This window comes from Manis pentadactyla, chromosome 12, assembly GCF_030020395.1.
Source record: "Manis pentadactyla isolate mManPen7 chromosome 12, mManPen7.hap1, whole genome shotgun sequence".
Taxonomy (NCBI): Eukaryota; Metazoa; Chordata; class Mammalia; order Pholidota; family Manidae; genus Manis; species Manis pentadactyla.
This window is the reverse complement of record NC_080030.1, coordinates 8,867,824-8,891,166: the sequence shown is the minus strand read 5'-3', so window position 1 is coordinate 8,891,166 and position 23,343 is coordinate 8,867,824. Positions and strand designations below refer to the sequence as shown.

At 57.3% G+C, this 23,343-nt stretch overlaps 2 protein-coding genes across 11 annotated transcripts in view; one reads left to right on the top strand and one right to left on the bottom strand.

Moving 5' to 3' along the window:
* DOCK6 (dedicator of cytokinesis 6) overlaps positions 1–23,343 on the bottom strand; it is a 37,463-nt gene that overhangs the window by 12,109 nt on the left and 2,011 nt on the right. For 4 of the 10 annotated variants that reach the window (XR_008993024.1, XM_057489899.1, XM_057489895.1 and 1 more), the window contains exons 2-28: positions 20,595–20,790; positions 19,830–20,005; positions 19,499–19,567; positions 19,125–19,254; positions 17,981–18,193; positions 16,755–16,840; positions 15,369–15,435; positions 15,121–15,270; positions 14,175–14,255; positions 13,919–14,072; positions 13,642–13,769; positions 13,429–13,522; positions 12,870–13,032; positions 9,734–9,851; positions 9,590–9,660; positions 9,291–9,429; positions 9,106–9,207; positions 8,292–8,378; positions 7,735–7,966; positions 7,336–7,497; positions 6,488–6,651; positions 5,944–6,048; positions 4,123–4,215; positions 3,813–3,908; positions 2,946–3,086; positions 504–617; positions 248–418 (exon numbers count right to left, since the gene is read on the bottom strand). Coding sequence is in view for 9 of the 10 variants with exons in the window: in XM_057489899.1 (XP_057345882.1) it covers positions 248–418; positions 504–617; positions 2,946–3,086; positions 3,813–3,908; positions 4,123–4,215; positions 5,944–6,048; positions 6,488–6,651; positions 7,336–7,497; positions 7,735–7,966; positions 8,292–8,378; positions 9,106–9,207; positions 9,291–9,429; positions 9,590–9,660; positions 9,734–9,851; positions 12,870–13,032; positions 13,429–13,522; positions 13,642–13,769; positions 13,919–14,072; positions 14,175–14,255; positions 15,121–15,270; positions 15,369–15,435; positions 16,755–16,840; positions 17,981–18,193; positions 19,125–19,254; positions 19,499–19,567; positions 19,830–20,005; positions 20,595–20,790 (3,502 nt within the window). In the remaining variant the exon portion in view is untranslated. The remainder of the gene's footprint in view (positions 1–247; positions 419–503; positions 618–2,945; positions 3,087–3,812; positions 3,909–4,122; positions 4,216–5,943; positions 6,049–6,487; positions 6,652–7,335; positions 7,498–7,734; positions 7,967–8,291; positions 8,379–9,105; positions 9,208–9,290; positions 9,430–9,589; positions 9,661–9,733; positions 9,852–12,869; positions 13,033–13,428; positions 13,523–13,641; positions 13,770–13,918; positions 14,073–14,174; positions 14,256–15,120; positions 15,271–15,368; positions 15,436–16,754; positions 16,841–17,980; positions 18,194–19,124; positions 19,255–19,498; positions 19,568–19,829; positions 20,006–20,594; positions 20,791–23,343) is intronic. The other 6 variants (XM_057489894.1, XM_036883627.2, XM_057489896.1 and 3 more) reach the window with 4 other exon arrangements.
* Positions 10,771–12,783, top strand: ANGPTL8 (angiopoietin like 8). Its single transcript, XM_036883652.2, has 4 exons — positions 10,771–11,395; positions 11,592–11,753; positions 12,284–12,393; positions 12,500–12,783. Exons 1-4 carry the CDS (start codon positions 11,099–11,101, stop codon positions 12,525–12,527), a joined length of 597 nt encoding a protein of 198 aa, XP_036739547.1. The 5' UTR covers positions 10,771–11,098; the 3' UTR covers positions 12,528–12,783.

The following is a 23,343-nucleotide window of genomic DNA, read 5'->3' as shown; positions in this document are numbered from 1 at the left end:
TAAAGATCACAGGTGTGAGAAAAAGCAGATGGAACACCAGATCTGGGAGTTATGGTTGAGAGGTCAGAAATTAGAAGCTGGTCCACCTGAGAAATTGCTGAGAACCAGGGGTCAGGGGTCAAAGGTCAGACCACCTGGGCAGTGGCCCACCACCACAAAATGCACAGAGATGAGGGAACCTCAAAGGGCAGGTTGAACGTGAGAGGTCGTAGGCCAAGGGGAGGAGCCAGAAGGGAGGCCAGCCCACCTGGGAGGTGGTGGAGGATACGGAGGGTGAGGGCGAGGCCGGAGGCGACACAGGGCAGCAGGGGAGGTTGAGGGTCACGTAGTGCTCGTGGCTGCACAGGATGCGCGTGAAGTCCACGCGCAGGAGGAGCAGCGCCGCCGGGTTGGGGGCAGACTGCAGCCGCGTGGCCACCTGCGGGGGGACGACATTGACACTGCACTGCCCACCCACCCCACGTCGCCCACAGGTGTAGCGCCCCTAGCACGCCCGTCCCTACCTGCTTGTAGTGGGCCCGGACCAGGCTGAAAACAAAGCCGCGGTCCGCCAGGGACAGCAGATCACCGAGGAAGAAGGCCAGACTGGCGTTGAGGCGCTCGGCCAGCTCCGTGTCCTGGGGGCAGAGGGCCTGTCAGCCCACCGCACACGCCCCATCACCCACACGCCCCACTGAGCCTCAGTCCCCACACTGGGCCTGGCTCTGGCCGAGGCCACCAGCAACCTCTAGGGACCGTTGTCACGGCCCCAAAGCTCTGAGTCTTCTCGACATGCCCTCACCTCTGGGCTCCAGTCGCTCCCAGCCTTCCTGGCTGCCCTCCGCCCTCCGACTATCTTCCCTTTCCGGCAGTTATGCGTTTACACTCCTCAGCACTCCGTTCTGGACACTATTTTCTTTCCTCTGTTACCAGATTTGAATAACGCTACACAAAAGGCAGAAACTGGCTGCTGACTACCCCCTAAATCCTCTCTCTCTTGGAACCCTCTTCAGCGTTCAGAGCTGGATAGAGACTACATTTCCCAGCCTCCCTCGCAGTGGACAATAACCACAGTGTGGCCAATGGGATTTGAGAGGAAGTGACATAGCCACTTGGAAGAGGCAAGTTTCCCACCCCGTGTCATGCTGATGTGGAGGGTGCCAGGGTGAAGCGTGACAGCCAGACCTACCCTGTGGAACCCCCAGCAGCCCATATATGCTCAGAAATAACCTCTGGTCACACACAAACCACTTGTGATTATATTCACACACATTAATCTCTGCCCTAACTGATACACCCTTGGCTATCAGTTAATAAGCATGCACTGAACATTTACTATGTGCCGAGCCCTGTGATGAAGACGAGATGTGGTCCCTGCTGCCTGTTCAGCTCACAGTCTCGTGGGGGGGAAGAAAGACAATAAAACAAAGGGAATCCAGGCACTTCTACATGTTTCAAAGACAACTGAACAGGGGGTGTTTCAAGAAAAGCTTGAAGGATAAGAGACAGCCAAGGGGAGAAAGACATTCTGAGCAGAGGGAATCGTTAAGTGCAAAGACCCTGGGGCAGGACATGCCCAGCAAATATGAGGAATAGCAGGGAGGCTGCTATGGCTGCGAGCCCAAGGGGAGCTTGTTCTGTCCTCATGCCCTCGTGGGCCACTGTTAGCCTCATGCCTCCAGAGTTCCTTGCAACCCAAGGAAATGAAATGCAAAACCTGCCTGAGCTCTGAGTGAGTCCACAGGGGGACAGAGACCGGGTGTTCCTTGTGCACAGAGCCTGATAGAGTCGGTGCTTGATAAATGTCAAGTGAAGAAGGAAACCTCTGGCCTGTCACCAATGCCCCACTCACCATCCTGCTTCTCAGGGGCATTGTTCTCTGCAGCCCTTTCTGAGGGTGGTTTCCTCATAATCTGGGTGGAAATGTTCAGCCTTTGGGAATATCAGTCCTCGGGGAGGTTCCAGTGAAAAAAGGTTGAGAACTTTGAGACCGGACCAGAGGTCATGGGGGATTGCACAAAGGCACTGTTGGACCAGCATTTTAAAAAGCTGGAAAGTTCCCATCAGATCCTGAAGTTCCATTTCTCTAAAAAGCAGACATTCTGGCCCCAGGAAATGGGCACATGCCCTCTGGTATAACATAAGCCCTGGTCTTCCAGCTGGGGCTGGTGGTGAGGGTATGAGCCCTGGAGCAGGCAGCTTGGCTTCAGATCCCCATTCTGCCCCTTCCCTGTTGTACAGTGTCAGGTGGTCACTCAGTCATTCTCTGCCTTAGTTTCTCCATCAGTAAAATGGAGATGATAACAGTAATACTTCACATTGGGAGAATTTAATGATATGATCCATCTAAAGAGTTGAGATAAACAGTAAGCACTCAATAAGTGCTCAATAGCATTACTATTACCATCATTATTATTGCTGCCCAGCTCCTCCGGGCACTGGAATTAGTGATCCAGGAACCAGACAATTGTCAAGATCTCAGAATATCAACACACCCATTTATCACCCACTTACTGTATTCCAGCAGTGTGCTGAGACTGACACAGCTGCCCTGTCACCTCCCTGCCCTCACCGACTCCCATTCCCCACTTTGCCCTCTCCCCTCCAGCCAGTCACTTCCTAACACCTCCTCTAACAGCCCAGGCTTGGTCCTGCCTCAGGGCCTTTGCACATGCTGTTCCCCCTCACCTGAAACCATCTTCCCCCAGACATTGCAGAGACTGCTCCCCACCTCCTATAAGTCTCCCCCAAAAAGCTCCACGAGGGTAAGGATTTGGGTCTGTTTTGTTCACAGGGCTGTGTACACAGTAGATGCTCAAGAAACAGTTGCTGAACCAACAGACTGAACAAGCAAAGGGGATCTGAGGTATTGCAGCCAGGAGGTGCTGGGCAGGACTGGCGCTCCAGCCTGCCTGGCTAGCCCATGCCCTCCCTCGGCCTTATCCCACTGAGGCCTTTGCCCTCACCTTGTGGACCCGGGTGATGACTTCCAGGCCCACAGAGCCCACCAGGGCCGTGATGTCGTCCAGGAAGCGTCCGGGGAAGCGGAGCTTGCGGGGCGTGTCCAGCCGCTGGCCCAGGAGCAGGTGCAGGGCCATGCTCTTCACCTGGGGGCGGGGCGAGAGCCTGAGCAGGTGGGGGGGGGTGCTTGAGGGATGGTGGGCGGGCTTGCCTTCTGGGGGTAGGGCTTGAGGGGCGGTCAGTGGAGCCTGAGCAGCAAGGGAGGTGGGCTAAAGGTGCATGTAAGGAGTCCCGGGTGGGTGAGCCCTGTAGCGGAGGGTTGTGGGTGGTACGTGCAAACTGGGGGCGGGGCTTGAGGAGGCCGTGAGCGGAGTGTGAGGGGCCAGAGCATCAGGGGTGGGGAGGCTGAGGGTATGTGGGAGGGGCTGGAGCAGGACTTCCGGGGAGGTCTGTGGACAGAGGGTGGGGGTTGAGGGAGGCCCATATGGGCCTGTAGGGCCCACCAGATTCAGGGCTGGGGGGACTGTAGCCAGAGTGGTTGTTTAAGGCAGTTCTTGAAGAGTTTGGGCTGGTGGGGTCTCAATTGTGATCACAAGTGATTCCCTCTGTCTGGGGATCTCTCTTGGGAGGGAGGGGTCTCTTTGCTGGTTAGGGGTCTTTAAATGATCTCTCTCCAGCCTCACAGGGAAGTGGGGGTTCTTTCTGTGGAAGGGGGTTGCAGGTAAGTTTCAGGGGGCCTTTCTCCCATTAGGCATCTCTTATCAATTTCTCCGTATGTGGGGATCCCTTGGGGCCATTTCACAGGGGCCTGACGTGCAAACTCAGGGGGCTTCTCCCCCAGAAGAGAGGGTCTCCCCTAATGGGTGACTTACCATGAGCTGGAAGAAGAACCAGGCGTGCTGCAGGACGGCCTCGCGCACGGCGCTGCCGCTGACCACCCACTGCAGAGCCAGCTCCTCGTGAAGCAGCTGGGGGCAGGGGGAGGGGTCACAGAGAGCAGGCAGCCCCCCCGTATCCCACTCTGGGGGTGGGTGCAGGGTGCAGCTGGAGGGTTAGAGCAGCAGGAGGCCATGCAGGAGGCCAAGGAATCAATGTGCCTTTTTCCTGGCCAGGCGCCCAGGACTCCTCTGCTGGGGGCTGGGGCCGAAAGTGCGTCCCCCACCATCCCACACCTCCCACTACCTTCTGCACAGTGGGTCTCGGCTGGGTAGTTGGTGGGGCCGAGGAGGCACCCTCGAGGTAGGAGGAGGCTCGGCTAGTGCTGCGGTCGATGGCCTATGATGGATGGAGTGAAGAGGATGGGATGGCGAGAGGGTTAGTGCTGGCGGGACGGCATGGACGGATGGAGAGGGTGGTGGTAATGAAGACAAAGGTGTGTGGGGGGGGTGGAGGAGGATGTGGGGGTGGAGATGAGAATAATCCCGAAGACACAGAGAGGAGGTGATGAGCAGGGTGAATAGCACAGGGGAGAACGTGGATGGGAGCGCAGAGGTCCGCCTGGGTGGAGCAGGACTTGGCATGGACGAGGGTGACACAAGGGACCAATGTAGACAGTGAACAGAGAGAGCGTGGTCACTGGAGGTAAGCGAGTCAGTGAGGTCAGGGGTGGGCAGAGGAGAAGGTGAGCTCTGAGGTGGACTGTAGACAGGTCAGTACAGGCAGGGGGATCAAGCGAGGATGGAGGAGGAGAAAGACAAGCACAGAGACGGGGTGGCAATGAGAGGCAGTGGAGGCAGCTGAGAGAGCCCGGGGTCCCGGCCTGGGCCCGCTCCAGCCCTGCTTGGGGCCCCATCTGCAAAACAAGGATGGGCACCCAAGCTCCATTCTTCCCTGTCCTTTGCGGGTGAGGAGGTGAGACCACTGGCAAGGACAAGAGGGCCAGCGACGGAGCCAGCCCAGCCCCGGGACCTGCCCTGGCCCCTGCCTCGGCACCCAAGGGCCCCCCAGACCTCACAGTCCCAGCCAGTTCACCCAGTGCCAGGGGCCGGCGTCAGTGCCGCCTCCTGCCTGCAGCACCCACCCTCCCACAACCTCTTCACTCTCTAGGTGCTCTTCAAGGCCCAAGAACCCAGAGGTCCCGCAGTCCGAGACGCCCCCTGACCAGGCTAACAGTCCCCAGGCGCTACAGGTTGCAGGGTGAAGGTGCACGAAGCTAGGACAAGATGTGAGCCAAGTGTGCAGGGAGCCCAAGCCTGCAGGCCTCCTCCCAGTGCCTGGCGGTCTCTGAGCGTAGTGCCAGGTTTTACACGTAAGCTTTTCTCTCACCTGGAACACCCACCCTTTCTTGGCTGGCTCTGTCTCACCCTTCAGGTTCCAGAAAAAAAATGTAACCTCCTGGGAGGTGCGTCTGTTTGATGGGTGTCTATTTCCCCCGCTAGCTGGCAGCTCAGGAGCAAGGCCAGACCGAGGACCTGCACCCCCAGGAACAGCCCACCTGCAATGCTCTAACTCCCAGCGGCCGCTGTGCTGAACACTTCCCTTCAAGGTTTCCCACATCTGAAAATTCAGAGCCTGGGGCACAGGGCTAGGACTCAGAGCCAGGTCTGACTAAAGGCAAAGCCCCTAGAAGGGGCAGCATAAAGGGAGCTGCCCGCAGCTGTCCCTCTGCCTGAAACAGGACGGAGCAGCCCAGAGGTTCTGTTCTGTCCCCGTGGCATCATTCAGGTTGCTGTGTCAAGAGGACAGTTGACAGTTGCTGAACAGCGTGGGTTAAAGCAGAGATAGAGCCATGCAGGGATGTGTGGTTATAGTGGCTGGAGTTGCATGTCCTTTGCATGCTATTTGCATACCACCCCACCCATTCTGTCTCTGCCAGAGGCTGTGGTCTGTGTGGCAGCAAAAGGGTGGTTAAGAGGACCCTGTGATGCCTACAACACTGACTCCACTGCCCCAAACAAAGGCAGGAGGGGTCTGCCGCCTCCTTTAGGCAGCACACCCCTAGGTTAGTCGGCTGCACCAGGAAGGTGGGGGTCACATGCGTGCAGGGGTGGGTAGGAAGGGCACCTGTCTGGGGTCAGCCCCACAATAAGGGGGTGCCCGTCGCAGCACAGCCTTGCTGCCTCCTGGAGCATAAGCAGAATTCACCCAGGAGTGTGAGCGGTCGATGCCCTGGAGATACATGGGTAAGTGGTAGTAGAATCCATGGGCAGAAGGCGGGGAGAACAGCACGAAACACCAAGTGAGGAACACGGCCCTGCACCACATCTGCACTCCCATGGGCACCTACACGCAATCCTGGAAAATGTGTGTGCACATATGTGTATGGAGAACATGAAATATATGCACCCATGTGCGCACACGCCCAGGGTACAGACACGTATGCGCCTGCTCCACTATGCACATGCTGCTCTTTTCAGCAGCGCCAAGTTCCAGCCACATCCTCGGGTCAGCCCAGTGCGAGGCCTGAGTCAGTCCCCAAACTGTGACAGCCTCGCGGCCCGGCCCTGCTGCCTGGAGTCAGGCCTTCATCTGTGCGGTCAGCTCTATGTCCTCCATCAACACTGAGATCCTGTGCCCACCACCTGGCAGCCAGGGCCCCCCATCCTACCTTGCTGGCCAGGATGCGGGAGACCTCGTCGTCCACAGAGCCAGGGGCCACCGCCAGGTCAGGGTTACTGCTGCTGATGCTCTTAGAACGGGCCAGGTAGAGGCTTGCGGGGCGGCCAGGGCCACGGGCCAGCGTGGCAGGCTGCACCGTCACTGGAGGGGCCCCTGAGGATGGAGGGGATCTAGTCAGCCACCTGCCCACTTGCCCCAATGACCCGGTGCCCCTTCCTAGTCAGCTGTCCTTGGTGAAGTCCCGTCTCCAGGTTCCTCACCTGTAAAATGGGTGTGGTCATGGCTGCTGCCTCAAAGTGACTTGGGGGAGGCAGGAAAAATTCAGCACTGCCAGGCATACAGTAAGTGCCTGGAGGGGTTAGTGGTTATCATTCATTATTTAGCAAATGCAAAAAAATCCACCTTTGTTTAGTGCTCACTGTGCCAAGCATTTTGCATGGATTACTGCATCATTTCTATTACCAGCCCACCCATGAGGAAGGTATCGTTGCTATCCTCGTTTTACAAATGGAAAACAGGCCCAGAGAGGTGAAGGCACTTGCCCAGGGTCACAGAGCTTGTAGGAGGCCAAGCTGGGGTTCAAACTCAGGCAGCCCAGCTTTAGTCCCCGCTTGAGCTACTGCAGATTCTTGCGGACTAGCTGAATCACCTGCCAGTCCAGCATCCAAAGACCACACCCCTGGGGGGTGGGGTAAAAGTGGGCAAAAAGTTATGTCTCTCTCCCAAACCAGCCATGGCCCATGCAGCCTCAGGGCCTTTACACCTACTGTTCCCTCTGACTAGTATGTTCTCCCCCCAGATGTTTCCTTCCCTCCAGGGTCTCCCAACCACACTCACTGCCTGGGAAGCTGGGCTCAGTGCCGGGCAGTCGGAAGGCGTAGTAGACATAGGCAGCCAGCAGCGGGCAGTGACCACGGGTGTCCTGGGCAGCTTCCAGGCTTCGGTGGACGAGGCTGACTACATGGGCCATTGCTTCAAAGGCCCCACGACCTAGGTTCACTGCCGGGCAGAGCAGAGGTCAAGGACCCCCTGCCACCCCAAGGAAGAGCCTCTAGGAGCCAAGGCTATCAGAGGGTCACAGGGACCTGCTCAAGGCCCAGGGCGCTGGGGGCCATTTTTCAGATGGGAAAGCTGAGGGCGGAGAGATAAATAGGCTGTAGAAGGTCACCCAGGAGCAGGGGATGGGGGGACCCCTGTCCAGATGGGGAAATTGAGGTCTGGGGCATGCCCGCTCACCAATCTGGCCACCGATGACCGGGGGCCGTGTGACCAGGCGTGCAAGCTTGTCCAGCACGTGGTGCGAGAAGGCAACCAGGGGCTCGGGGCTGGCAAGGCGCAGTGCCGCCAGGCTGGCCCGCAACTCCTGCTCCACGGCACCCTCGCTCAGCACGGTGTCCTTGAGCCGGAGCGGGAAGGCCCCCTCCTCCAGGACATGCACCAGAGTGAAGAACTTGTCCAAGTGGGGGTCCTGGGGGAGGACCAGGGGCGATCAGGCGGGGCCGGGAGGTCCCCTGGGGATCGAGTGAGGGACTGACCTGGCAGAGACACCGAGGCCGGGGACCAATGAACTGATAATAAATGAGGAAAGGAATGTTTGAATATGTTTCAATTATGTTTGAAGGGAGCGGAGAGGGTAGTGATCACAGAAATAGCAAGGGACAACAGAGGAGCAGGGGGACGACAGGCCGTGCACAGGGCCAAAGCCCCAGCTCCAACGGCCACTGGCACGTCCGCCCCCGCCTGAGTCAACAGCAACCCTTGCCCAACTCCTGGGATCCCGCCCCACCCCCTACCTGGGGGTGCACAGAGGACACAGCCGTGAGCTCCACACTGAACACGCCCTTGTGGCCGTCCACCCAGCGCATGCCCGGCAGCGCCACCTGTGGGAGGGACGCACAGGGTGGGCACTGGCCAGCCCCCCCAACCCCCACCGGTCAGGCTGCCAGCTGCAGCCCTTGCGACACTCTGACCTGAACACGGCCCCACCTTGGGGAGCAGCCAGGCACCCTGTCCCCGGCCCAGCCCAGAGTGTGGGGCAGATGGAAGGGAGCACCATGGGGTCCACTGGGCAGGCTGGAAGCCCAAGACACAAGGACAGAAAGTGGACACCCAGAGGACTGTTACTGGAGGGAGTGAATAAGGAAATAGCACAATGGGAGGTCTGGGGGTCCCCAGGGCGTGACTGACAGCTCAAGGGTAATTGGGGGGGGTGACAGCACTAACAGGACCCTGGAAGTTCTACTGGAGGGGGATGGTGGTCAGGGCAGCAGGCAGGGCTGGAACAGAGAGGAATGGGGGACACTGAATGCAGAGGTGGGGTTAATGGGGGACAGGGAAGGACGCATGGGGGCAGTAGACCCACAGAGGCAATAACAGGGGTGATGAGGCAGCCAGCGGCCCTGGAGGTCCGAGCAGAGGACAAGGTTCCCAGGGGTGCTAATGGGAGGACGGCAGGGCACGTATCAGGGACCAGGAGGTAGGAGAGTCGGGGACGTTGACAGGGGTCGGTGGTGGTGGGAGGGCGGGTGATGCATCAGTGGGCCCCCATGGGCAGGAGCCTGGGGAGAACCGTCGCGCACTGGGAGGGAGGGGGTCCAGGACACATACGTCAGGTGTGAGCACGGAGTAGCTGGGCGGGGGCTGGTCCACGGACACCGGGAGGCACAAGGGGCCTGTCCTCAGGCGGCCGTGCTGCAGCAGGGGGATCCACTGGGGAGAGGCTGGGCATCAGGCGCGGGCCGGGCAGGGGCCAGGAGGGAGGGGTGGGCGCAGGCTGGCAGGGGGTGGCTCACAGTAAAGCCCACAGGAGTCTCCAGGGCTGCGCCTGGCCGGGGCTGGCAGCTGACGTGGTAGAAGGTGAACAGCAGGTGGTGGTTCTCGGTCACGCAGGCGGGAAGACGCAGTTTGAACTCCTCGTAGAACTCGGGCGACCTGCCAGGGCCGGGCGGGGGGCTCTTCTGGGGGCTGCGTTACCTCCGGCCCACCCCATGCCCCTGCCACGCATTTCCCATAGCATCCCAGCACCGACCCCTCCCTCCCCTCTTCTTGCCCTAGCTGTCCACTACTGCCCCGTCCCCCCAACCCCACATACTTGTTATGATAGACCACTGGGGTGAAGGCCTCTCGGGTGAATTCACTGCAGCTAGACTTTCCAAAGATGACCTGGGGGAGTGGGGACGTGAGCAGCCCGCTGGGGACATGCCACCCCCAGCCTCCCCCAGGCCCGGCCACTGACCGGCAGCGCCTGGCCAGGGTCCTCGCCCGCCATATACTGCACTCGCACGGCGAGGTTGCGCACGGAGCCCTGGCGGCTGCTGAAGTTGAGGCAGTGTGGGTACACGTACAGCAGGTTCCTGCGGGTGCAGGGGAGCGTCACAGGGACAGAGGGACTGGGCTGCTGGAATGGCGGGATGGTGGCCATGTGGCTGGGGCACTGAGGGCCGGGTGAGGGGCATGAGACATGACTGGCAGAGAGCGGAGGACAGTCAGACACCCTCAGAGTACAGACGGGGGTAGAGCAGGTCAAAAGGTGGGAACACAGAGGAACTTGGGGGGACACAAACGAAGCACAGTGAGACGGAGGGCAGGGGACAAGGGGGTGCCCAGGGCCGCGGTCTGAGAGCCGACCAGTGGGCAGGACTGAGCCCCGCCTGGGCTGAGCTGCCCCTCACCCAGCTCCAGGGCCTGGACTCCCCCCAGCAGAGGCCACTAGAGCTGTGTGGCCGGTCTCTCGGGTACGTGAAGGGAGACCAGAATCAAAAGTAGAGGCTGGGCTAGAGTCAGGGTTCTGCTTCCCACCCCCAGGGGCAATGATGCAAGCTCTGCCCTCCCTCTTAGCCTCAGTTTCCCTATCCGTATAACGGGAGCATGGCCCAGCTAAGCCTTTGTCACACCACCAGTGATGATAAACAATGACAATCATTGCACCAAACACTAACACCTACTGTGTGCCAGGTCCCGATCTAAGCACTCAACGAGTAACAACTCACATCTCACAAGCAGCCTGTGAAGGGGGACTAATGTCACCCCCATTTTACAGGCAGAGAAACAGAGATACTTGTCCACAGTCGTCCAGGGAGAAAAACGAGTTGGCACAGATCCAGGCCATGTGTGGGACCTTGGAGTTGGGCTGGGTGGCCTTGGAAGGGTCTCTGCCACCTGCGCCCATTCCCCAAGCTCCAAGCTAGGCCCAGGAAGATCCCGGCATGGCGGGCCTATGGGAAGGGTTTCAGATCAGCTGCCGTCATGGCAGTGAAATAGCTCTGGGCAAACGGGCAGTGCTCATAAAAACCTCAGTGTTATTCCTATTATTGTCGAGCCTACCCACGAGTGGGAAAACCAAGGCTCAGGGCCTCCGGTGGGGCCTTAGCCTCTCCTCTCCCAATGCCCCCAGCCCGTATCTGGCTGAGCCCCAGCCAGCGTGATCCTGGCATGGCCCACGGACATCTGCCTGATGCAATTGTCGCGCCACCGCCAGGTCCTTGCACAACATGGGGCACCCAGCTGGCCAGTTAACGATTGACCGGGAGTTGGGGGGTGGCCGGGACATAAAAGGCAGCAGCAGTGACACTGTGGCCGCACCCTCAGACCCTCCTCAGCCATGCCCATGCTCACACTGTGCCTTCTGTGCGCCCTGGCAGCAGTGGCCCGGCCTGCTTCGGCGGCTCCCGTGGGCAGACTGGAGCCAGCGCAACATGAGGAGCTGACCCTGCTCTTCCATGGGGCCCTGCAGCTGGGCCAAGCCCTCAACGGTGTGTACAGGACTACGGAGGCACAGCTGACAGAGGCCAGGCACAACCTGGACCTCTATGGCCATACACTGGGGCTCCTGGGGCAGGAAGTCAGCCAGGGCCGGGATGCAGCCCAGGAGCTACACACAAGCCTATTGGAGATGCAGGTAGGCATTGCAGTTGGGGTGTTGTGGGCTGGGTAGGAGTCTGCAGTGGAGTTAGGTCTAGGGTGACCGACTGGGTTGGCCCAGGACTGAGGGGATTCCTGGAATATAGGACTTTCAGTGTTAAAATCAGGCAAGTCCAGGCAAACAAAGATGAGCTGAGCATCTTATTAACTAACGCCCATTATCTATTGATCAGATGGAGGAGAATGCTCTAAAGCTGCAAGCAGAAGCTATAGCCCAGGCTCTGGGAGAGGTGGCCCAGGGGCAGCAGGTGTTACATGAAAGCATGCAGCAGCTGGAAGTCCAACTGAGGGATGTTTGGCTGGACCATGCCCGCCAGGAATTTGAGGCCTTAAAGGTAAGATGCTCCCAGTCCTGGGGGAATTGAGACCCAGATTCCCAGACAGAACTTTCTTCTGAACCTTGAATCCTAGAGACATTCCCTGGTTAACTTCCCAGAGCTCTGGCCTCTACCCTGTGTGACCATGGGCAAAAAACCATGTCTCATGCCTCAGTTTCCCCATTTGCAAAGAGAGGCAACAACTGATGTCTCAATGCCAAATCAGGGGCTCGACGCAGATAAAATATTTAGCGTGGGGCAAGGCACATGGTAGTTACTCAATTAATGTATACCACTAGAGTAACAGTTCTGGAGTCCAATAAGTACCCAGCACTGTTTTATGTTGTTTAATAACCTATATCATGCTCATTAATAAGTGCATGAAGTGAGTCTTATTTTACTCCATTTTACAGTTGGGGGAGTTGAAGCCAGAGAGAGGCAATGAAATGCCAGGCAACTGAGACGCAATGGGGGCTGTGCCACAGGGCAAGGTTGGAGGATGGGAGTTGAGGCAACCCCCAGCTGAGGTTTCTGTCCTGACCCTACAGGCCCACGCTGACAAGCAGAGCCACACCATGTGGGCCCTCATGGGCCACGTGCAGCGACAGAGGCAGGAGATGGCAGAGCAGCAAGAGCGGCTACGACAGATCCAGGAGAGGTGAGCCTGGTGGGGGGTTGGGTAGGCAGGGCTGCTGGGTAGAGGGGTGCACAGGGCATTGGGATGGGGGCCCCTTCGCGTTGGCTGAGACTCAGCTGTCTCCCAGACTCCACACAGCGGCACTCCCAGCCTGAGCCTGCCTGGGCAGAACTGAGGACCAACCAGTCACACACCGAGGGACACTGTCACGCCCCACGTGGCCCCTGCCCAGGGAGGAGCAGCTGGTCTGCTGGAATCCACCAGGGTGCTGGGCCCCATTTCCAGCAGCAGAACAGAGACAGAAGTAGGCGGGATGCAGACAGAGAACAGGGCCCCGTCGAGGAGTGCAGGAAGGGCATGTGCCCTTTTACTGCCACCCGCCCCTCATTAAAGCAGAGCAACAGCATCTCACCGTGTGTCTGGGAAAATGGGGACCTCGCTTTGCATGATGGCTGAGTGGCCCCCCTCCAATGCCGAGCTGGGCCCCCGAGGTGTACCTGTAGCTGGTGTGTGGGGTGTACACCTCCCGGGCTGGGAACTCCAGGATCTCCTTGGTGGGACGGCCTCTGGGGTCTGGGTAGGGCTTGACATGAAGCAACTCCGGAGAGAGGCAGAAGTGGGGATTCTCGGGGGCCGGGGAGATGTCGATCTTGAGCTGGGCTGGGGAAGGGAAGGTCTGCACCTGCTCAGGAGCCTCCGGGCCAGGCCCCACCCTCTCTGGGCTTCAGAGTCAGGTCTCTGACTCTCCCATGATGCCCTCTGGTGGCTCTGTCCCTCACGTGCTAAGGCCAGAAGTTGTCCTCAACTCCTATATCTTACCCTATATTTGACCAGCTCTGTCTGCAAGACCCACGTCTCCATTACCACAACCCCCGTGTGACCCACTGTCTTATTTATTTGTTTCCCATCTGTGGTCCCCATTAGAGATCCAGGCTTGGCAGCCAGGGATTTGTCTATCACAGTCACCATCTTGACCTGGCACAGCAGGTGTTCAGTGTGGGTTTGTTGAGTGACTGTATGAGAGCGACAACCCTTGTTTATGGGGTGTGCACACACCGGTGACAGGTCGTAGGCGCCGCAGTAAAGATGACGGGCGTCGCATGTCAGCCAGGAACTTGAAGAGGTCCTCGTCACTGAGCCTCTCGGCCTCCTGCATGGGACCGGCCCCCTGTAAGCTGGGTCCCTGGGGCCTGGGTGGCCACAGGGTTGGAAAGGGGGTTGTCCCTGGTCACCCCTTATCTCTAGCCCCCTGCCCCACTGCCAGGACACCTGCTTAAAGAAGTTGGTGACAGTTAGGGTGGCTGGGCGGAAGCCAGAGAAGCTGCAAGCGTCGTCCCCACAACTCATCCTATCCTGGGGCCCCCGACGGCGGCGCTCAGTCCAGGCAGGTCGACGCTCTAGCGGAGGCATCGATGGAGCGGGAGAGGACGGGAACGCAGGGGTAGGAAAAAATGGTAATTCAGCGTGGTGCCGAGTTTGGCCAGCAGAGGGCGTGCTTTCCCCTCACCAGTAGCTCCGCCCCAGCGTCTCAGCCCCGCCTCCTCACCGCCCTCCGAGTCCGAGTCGCGGTCGGGCTGCCCCGCGCTGCTCACGATGTTGGCCAAGTGCACCGCCGTCCAGGCGAAGGGCATGCGGTAGCGGCCCAGGCGGGTGCAGAACTGCTCGGCCGCCAGGCGCAGCTTCTCCAGCTTCTCTTTGTTCTGCGGGGAGATCCCCACACACACCCCATGAGCTCAGGGCCGCAGGCCTGCTGACCTGGCGATCCAACCCTTCACCCCCTAATCCAGCCTGCGCGCGTTTACCTTGGCTGTGTCCACCTCCTTCATCACCATGTAGGGCTCACAGCACTCACTGATGTCCCCCTGCTGCAGCACCTTTTCCAGCTGGGGGGCAGGCAGGCCCAGTGAGGTGCTGCCTGGACCCCAAACTTCCCATCCCACCCCCAACCTCCTGGACCCCTCATGAGCCCCCAGACACCGTATCCAGCTAGGGCTCTCACTCCAACACCTCCTGTGGCTCCCACTGTCTTCAAAATTGAGTGCTAACAGTCAGCTTGCCTGGCCAGCTGCCCCCTCCCTGCCCTTTGAACCCAACCAAGACTCCGCTTTTTCCATACATTTACATTTTTCTTTGTCAGTATGAACAGAGGCTACTCAGAGCATGGCTCTGGGCCACAAGGCCTGGACCCCAATCCTGACCATGTGGGGGCTGTGGGACCCTGAGCAGGTCCCTTACCCATTCTGTGCTTGTTTCCCCTTCTGTAAAATGGGGGGCATGGCAACCATCTCCTGGGGCTGCTGTGGGGACTAAAGGTGGGAATCCTGGAAAGCTTGCATGACTGAGCAGTGCCTGCCTGTAGGTGCTCGATTAGTGCTCATTAGCACCTAACTGAACATCTGAGAAAGAGATTTGAGGTCCCTCCTGGAAATAGAAAAACCCAAACCAATGTGCCAAGCAGGTCTTTCCTCCCCTACTAAACCGAAAAATTCTCAACTTAAAAAACATCTTAAATGTCTGTCTGCATATGCTAGGGTCTCAGCTTGACTGTCACCTCCTCAAGGAAGGCCTCCGTGATTTCTCCCCACCTGGGCTGGGTCAAGAGCCTCCTCCAGGCTTGCCAAGCTGCCCGTTTCCCCAATAGCGCCCTTCACGCATCCCTCTTGGTGACATCTGTCTTCTTCCATGAGAGCAGGGACCACACTGGGGGCATTCACCATTCCCACCCCCTTGCTGAGCCCCAGTGGGCACCTTGATGACCAGGAAGATGTCAGGCGAGGGGTAGGTCACAGAGAAGATGGCAGAGCGGGCCAGGGTGGAGATGGCGGGGTGGGTGCTGTGGGCCCGCAGTAACCCCTTCATGGAATCTGAGTTCAGGTCGAAGTAGAAGTTCTCTGAGATCTGGGGGCACAAGAGGTAGCTGGGCCACCACCTCCAGGAAGCCCACCTCTCTGCAACGAGGAGGAAGATGGGGAAGAGGAGGAGAAAGGGGGTCTTACCTTCTTCTTCTCCCGCACATCGTACAGAGCCAAGATGCCAAAGATGGGTTCAATTTCGATCTCAAACCTGCAGTGAATGGGGGCTCTGGCCAAGGCAGTCCCTGATGCTCCCACTGCCCACACTCCCCACTCCCTCGTGAAGCCCAGCCCACCTGGGTGCACTGTGTCTGTGTGTGTATGGGGGGTGGGCGTCTGACTCCCATGGGGCCACCTGGAACCATTATTTAAGGACTTGCAGGAAAGACCCGTCCCGTTTTGCAAAAGGGGAAACTGAGGCACCAAGGTTTGGGTTGTTTTTTTTTTTCTCATCCTCTCTCAGTAAGTCACACAGAGCCCCTCCCTCACAACCGTGGCTCTTGTTCAGTTGGCATGTTGGCACTTTCTGGCACAACACTCCTTGAAATTCTCGACTCCTGGGCCTCCCTGTCTCTCCTCTCTGGGGTGTTCTCTGCCATCTCTAAGTCCTGTCTGCACTCGCCAGGACGGCCCCTGGAACTGCCTCTGTCTTACTCCACCCTACTGGCCCCTACTAACCATGTGCCTTCTAAGGAAGCAACTTACAACTTAAAGTTTCAAGCATCCCCACTGTCCTGAGAATAAAACCCAGCATGGCCCAGCCCTGCCCACCTCTTGGCCTTATTTTTCCCCTCTCCAGATGTCTTATGGCATCCGCCACCTGTACAGCCCTGTGTGGGCACCCCACAGTTGCGTGTTTTATAAACAGCAGGCACTCAGGGAGTGTTTGAGTGACTGGAGGAACCTACAGAGCTGGTACCCAACCCCTGTGCTTGGGCCAGGCGGCCCACCCGGGCCCCTGGCCAGACCGGGGCCTCCTTTTCCTGCCGCCATCCAGGCAGGAACTCAGGGTGGGGAGGGGCCGGCCAGGCTTGGGTCCAAGCCCACATCCGGTTCAGTTCCATTCCCACGCACTTCTGGCTGCTCCCAGGGGGCCCACGTGGAGGGGGCCTCGGTCGCTGGATGCCAGGCCCAGGGTCACCAGTGTCCCCTCCAGCCTGGGTCCCAGCAGCGAAGCAGTTGTCAAGACTCGGGCCTCACAAGTCATGTGATCTTGGGTAAAATGACCTCGCCACTCTGTGCCTCAGTTTCCCCTCTGTCCACTTCACAATGTTGTGGTGAAGATCTGAGTTTATATATGTGATGGGCTGAGAACACGGCCTGGCACACATTTGGTGCTTAAGAATCGGCAGCTTTGCGTAATGAAAAAAAATGTCTTATTTCCCATCTAAAAGTCTATGAGCATCCTCACGGGTCTCAGGAGGACACAGGTAATGGCATAGCTTGTGAATGAGCACCAACCATATGCCTGAACCACAGGCCACACAGGACTGAGTGTGCCTAAAGGGAGGGGTGGGCTAACACACTCACTTCAGTGACAGACACTTGACCAGGATTCTCCGTCCAAAGTGCTCACGGGGTGGCTCCGGGCGGCTGCAGCGTTCCACAGCCTCATCCTGCCAAAGCCAGAGGGGACAGCTGGGACCCGTGCTCCAAGAAGGGCTTGGAACATGTAGCCTAAGGCCAGCTCTGTCCCCAACCTAACTAGAAACTTCTTCCAGCCCCTTGCATCTGAGCCTTTACACGTGCTTTTCCTCCTGCCTGGAATGCCCTTCTCCCCTCCTCTGCCCAATGTCTGCTCCTAGTTCAGTCGCAGCTTAGCCAGCACGTCCTGGCAGGCACAGTCTCCGGTGCTCACAATGCCCTGCAATGGACCACACGGCTTAGACATTAAGGGCTGCATGAGGGACAGTTTCTGGCACCTTATCAAGGCACTACTCTGTCTGTAATTTCTTGGCAGGAGGGTCTATACTAGACTAGACTGTGAACTCTGAGGGCAGGGACTGGGTCTACCTTGCCACACAGCAGGTACTCAAACATGTTAGTTGAACAAATACAGAGATATACAGAAGGTACCTACTAAAAGTTGGTTGGATGAGCATAGGTGTATATGGAGAGCATTCAATTAATGCCAGCTGGACATATCCTAGGCATAACTGATCGAATAAATAGAAGTGTGTACAGTACACACTCTATAAATAGCTTGAGGGAAACAAAAACGTATACACTTGGTACCCAATAAAGTTTGGTTGGATAAATTTAGGCATATATAGTAGGTACTCAATAACTATTAGTTGCTTGAATGCTGTGGATATACAATACCAGTTGAAAAAATATGAGCATATAGTAGGTACCCAATAAATGCTGGATGGATAAATATAGCAGTATACATAAAATAAATAAAAGCCACTGAATACGTAAATATATACAGTAGTTGCCCAGTAATTGCTGGTTGGATCTATATAGGGGTATATAAGGTGTCCAATAAGAGCCATTGAATTAAAATATGTAGGGTATATACTAGGTGCCCAATAAATGTTGGTTGGATAATATAAAGAGAGGACTACCGAGTAGGCATACATTAAGTGTTGGTTGAATAAATATAGAGGCATATGGTAGGCATCCAATAAAAGTCACTGAATAAAAAGCAGGGTATATAGTAGGCACAAGTAAGTGTTTATGGGATAAAATATAAAGATACATGTCAGCTGGGTGGGTATTGGCCTCAGGGCCCGTGCAGGACTGCTGGCACCCACCTCATCGGGCGCCGGGTAGAGGGTGAGCAGGGCGCGGGCCCGGTGCTGCCGCCGCAGGGCCTCATTGCGCCGGTCCACATCCTCGGGGGCCGCGCGCTCCAGCAGCGAGGGCAGCAGTGAGTCAGCTGCCAAGTTCCTCAGGTCGAAGATGCCAGAGGCACCACTGCTCCGTGGGGTGTCATCTAGGGAGCCTGAGGAGTGCCGGGGGTCGTCCTGCCGGTGGAGAGCGTGCAAGCGCTGAGGGACAGCTGCGTGCACCTTCATCCCGCTCATGTGGGGCTGTCCTCATGCCTATTCCGTAGACAGGGGAGCTGAGGGCCAGGGAGTGGGGTCACCACTACAAGGGTCACCTGGGGACTTTGCTGACACTCCTTCCGAAAACTTCTGTCTCTGGAGGACCCCATCTTTACCATGGTTGGGAAAGGCTACTCCTATCCCCAAGGTCTGGGCTTCACATATGAACGTCTTCCAGCCTATCGGAACACATCTGCCAGCCCCAGCGATTGGCTCCAAGGTAAGGACATGCCTTGGCTGGGCCAATGAGAGCCTTCCCTGGGACTTCGCTCACTGTTGCCAGGAGAGTTCTTCCCACTGGGACTGTCACTGCCTCAGGATGGCGCCTGATCTCCCGGATTCAGCTGTGGTCATAACCAGACTAGGCTGATTCAAATCCCAGCTCAGCTCTGTGACCCTGGGTCTCCGACCCCAACTCTGAATGCCCCAGTTTCCCCATTTACATCTAAAAATGGTAACAATGGAAACAAAAACAATAACTCTGTGTACAATTACTATTGGTGTGAAGTAGGTGTTCAGTAAATGTTGGTTGACAAAATACAGGCTCAAGACCCAGTGGGCCAGTGACAACCCTCTAATTACCTTGCCGTGCCTCGGTTTCTTTATCTGCAAAATGGGTGTTGCACTGCTTCACAGGATGAAAGGTGAGGACAAGTATAAAGCATTCGGTACACACTAAGCACTTATTAAATGCTTATAATTATTACCCTGCACTTTTCACTCATAGAGCTGATACATTTCTTTTTGGGTTCAAGGCTTATTTGGGCCACTTCCTGTCACATGTGACTGAGAGCTGGGGTCGGAGCGTACGCCCCTACCGCTGGGCGATGCCTGGGCAGGGCTCTCTCACCGAGTCCTCCGGGCCTGAACGGTCGTCCCCAGAAGCACCCTGCTCGAAGACCTGTTGGGTGAGGCCCTTCTGCCGCTCTCGCTGTGTCTCTGTGGTGATGGGGCTGTACGCCACGCTCAGATGCTGGTACCTAGGAGAGGCGGAGCTGGGTGGGTAGCAGGGATGAAGGCTCCCCGGGGCTCCCTGACATGCTGACGCACGCACAAGGTCCAAGCGATGCCTGCAAGGCCAGCCACCTTCCCAGTACTCCATGAGAGATCTTGAAGGGTCAGTGGGCAGAGAAATAGCAGGACTGGTCCCAATCAACAAGCTCTTCTGGGTTCAAAACTGGCCTCTTGACCCTCTACCCCGAGCTGCCCCAGAACCAGACCCACCTCCTGTGGGCAATGATCCAGTCCTCTGTGTACATCTCCACTGCGGCCCTCACCTGGGCATCCAGCTTTCTGCACAAAATAAAATCAGAGTTAGCACAGGCAGGGCCCCGTGTTAATCTTCCCAGTGGCTGTGAGGTGAGGCCTGCCTTCTGCCTGCTTCAGAGATACACACAGATGGAGGCTCAGAGAGGGAGAGTGACTTATCCAAGGTCACACAGCTGAGCCAGGAGTTGAACTTGCGGCTGTTGGAACTTGATGGGAGAGGGAGTGCAGACAGGCATGCAGAGGCAGAGTGGAGCTACAGGCAGAGAGGGCGTCGGGCTCCACTCACCCATCCTCGGGGACCGCGGGCTCTGTGGTCCGGCACTCTCGGCTGTGCAGCAGCAACTCCAGGTCGTCCGCTGGAAACTCAACCAGGTCCCGGAGGGGCCCAGGTTCGGCATCTGGTGGCCGGCTCAGGAGCACATCCTCAAAGTCCAGGGGCTCGATGACTTCAGTCAATGGGACCTGTAAAAGCAAAGTGGCTGTGACCCCCACCCTGGGGGCTGGCAGGTGAGTGTGGGTTTGGGTTGGCTTTGGGTGGTGGGAGCTGCGGAGAGGCCATGGAGGGCAGTGAGCTCAGACTCCTCCACCCCCACCCTAGCTCAGCCCGCTTTCCAGGCAGGAAATCACACCCTGTGCCTGGAGGGGCAGGGAACTAAAAGAACACTGACTGCATGCAACACAGAAAGAGACAATTCCTAAGGCAGGGGGCAAGGCAGGGCCCCCCTCCCCACTGCAGCCGGAAGTCCCTCTCATCCTCCGACCTCCCTCCCCCATCCCCATCTGGGTGGTCCAGGCAGCAGGAGGTGGGGCACAGCAGGCTGGGGTGTCCTCCCCTGACCACCCACGGGGCTGCTGCACCCTGCCCCGCTCCCCCCAAGCATCTGCAGAGTTGGGGACACAGGAATGGGGACAGCCCTGGGAAGGAGACCCCTTCTGTGCCACAGCTGGATGGCCTCAGCTGGGGCACAGGACAGAGCACTAATGCAGGGGCGGGTGGGACAGCGGCCGGGCAGATGGCTGCCTGGCCGGGGGACATCTCCCAAACACTCACCCCCAGGGAGCTGCTGCAGCGCCTGCTGGAGTGGGGGGAGCCACTCCGTTCCCGGGACACCTGCTTCCGCACTTCGGCTGCCACTGTCCTGCGGGGACAGGAAAGGGGCCCTGGGAACAGGAAAGCTTGGCCAGCGGGGCCCTGAGAACTCTGGCTGTGGGGCCAATAAATCCATTCTATGCAAGGGAAATCCAGGCTGTGTCAGGAAAAACACAGGCCGTGGGCCAGGGGAACCTGGGCTCTGGGACGCACAGCTCTGGGTCTGTGGGGGGCCCGGAGCCCCCAGCACCCCCCAAGCTGGGCCAGGGACCCTTCCAACCCCGCTCCAGGCACAGATGGGGGAGCTGCCACTAAGCAGGGCCTGAGGATCATAGACAGATCCCCTCTCTTTAACCCTGACCCCACATGGGGGCCTCCAGCTTGAGACCCCCAACCTCACTCCTTCTCTGTCCCTGTATCCTATTTATTTTTCTGTCGACTATCCCGGACTCTTGCTTCTGTTGGTTGAGCTGGGGTAAGGTTTGAGGGCAGAGCTTCTAGGAAATTCAAAGGGTGTTCTAGGAAATTCAAAGGGTGTTCAAAATGAGGGATTTGTCCTCGAACTCCTAGAGTGGGGGCCACCTCCTCTGGAAGCCTGGGCACATAGGGACCTGGGGGTGATCTATGCAAGATCCTGGGACCAGCGACTGTCTGCGCTCTGGTTCCAGCTGTTTTGCATCTGCTGCCTCACAGCAGGGAGAGGGAAGGAGGGAGGGGTGGACCTCCCACTTCATTGTGCCTTTGGCCTTGGAGAGAGCTTCTGGGGGGGGGGGGGGGAAGAGGCTGGGTCCCCAACACTGTGGCCACAAGAGCCAGTTTCATGAGTCACAGGGCTCTGCACTTGGAGCTGGTCAAGCATGGGTGAGTGACGTCCCTTCTCTGGACCTCTGGGCTCAAAGGCAGTACCCACGCCTTCCTGACTTGTTCTGAGTGCAGGGTCTGGCCCACAGTGGGTGCTCAGTTAAGGCTCGCTGTCCATGAGAACCATGTTGTCCTCAAAGGATCCTGGGAAACTGGAATTTCTGACCCGGTTTTTTTATTCCAAAGGGGAGTGAGGCTCAGAGAAGGGTTTGTAACCCAACCAGGGTCACACAGCTCCACGCAGTGGGGCCTAGAATTAAACCGTAGTCTGCCAGAGTCAAAGTCTGTGCCCTCCATTACAGGGAGCAGAGCCAAGAACACGGGCTCCAGAACCTGCCTCTACCCTGCCCCACAGAGGTCCCATCCAGTGTCAGGACATCAGCACCATCTAAACAGTGCCGAGTCCTTGGGTCCATCCTGGGTGGCATCTGCCTCCTTTGCAAGCCCACATGGGGGTCGCTTGCAGCTGTCTTGCAGGCAGCATGACCGAAGCTGCCCTCCCACCATCTTCCCTGTCTCACCAAATGCAGCCCAGTGCTGTTGGGTGCTCAAGACTCACACTTCGGAGTCGTCCCCAGGTCCTCTCTCCTTCTAACACCCACATCAGATCTGTTTCAAACGCATCCATGGAGCCCATTGCAAAGAGGCAAAACATTGTGCTGAATTTAGTGGTTTTTCGCCAGAAGTGACCTCAGAATTGCAAAGATCAGGTGGTAGGTTATAGCTATAGGTGAGGTTATCCTCCTAAGGGGAAAATCAACGACCCTACATGATGCTAAAGGGATGCTCGGATGGGAAAGATGAAATGGTGGCAAAACCGGTAATTCATGTGAAATTGTACTTCACCCATGTCTGGCCACGTTAACAAAGGTCTACCCTCACAAGGGAGGAGGACGGTAAAACCAGAAACAAGAATGACATAAGCCTTGGATTATGTTCCCACTTTTGCAAAAGTGAGGGAAGGAAATAAATCCATACATAGGCCTACCCCTCCTGGACTGGCAGAGAATGTTAAAGACAAATAATCTGCATGCAGCAAGGATGCAGAGCAATGCGAACTTTCATCTCCTGCTGGGAGAACCCCTCTGGAAAGCCACCTGCCATTATCTAGCAAAGTTGAAGAGATGCCAATCTAGCAATTCCACTCCAAGGTGTGAATACTCAGGAAGAAACACATGGCAGAGAAATATCTGTGGCAACCCTGATCTCAACAGTCCCAAAGTGAAACAATGTGTTCCTTGACGAAAAATAGAGAATAATATGTTCAATCAAGGGAATAGCATGCAGCCATGAAAAAGGATGGACCTTATTATAGGCAACAGCACAGGCGAGCCCTCCTCCTGCCATTCCGCTGGGCATTCCACAGGATTCTGCCTACGAGCATGCAAACCCAACCTATGGGAGATAGGGAGCCAATCTGGGTGCAGAAACCCTAACACAAGCAAGCAAGGGACAGCAGCCACCACCTGCATGGCAGTTTCCTAAGGGACGGGGCTAGGTGCCGATCAGGAGGGTCTGCTGGAATGGGGAGGCCCAGGAAGGTGGAGATGGTGCCCTGTCTTGACCCAAGTGACTTGTTCCTTGACAGACATTTGTTTTATAATTACTCTTTAAACTGCATTTTGCTGAATGTGTGTCATATGTCACCATTTTTTAAAAGGTACAAAAGGATATATGACGTGCTCACTTTTGCAGATGTATCTGGGGGCAGGGGTCAGAGGGGGGAGACATTTCCTTAAAATCTCAGAGGTACTTTTGGAATTTTGTCAGTGTGCCTGTCATTGCCCTCCTGCCACTCTAAGAAATCGTTAGTTCTTTAAATGAGATACACAAACTGCCCACAGAGACA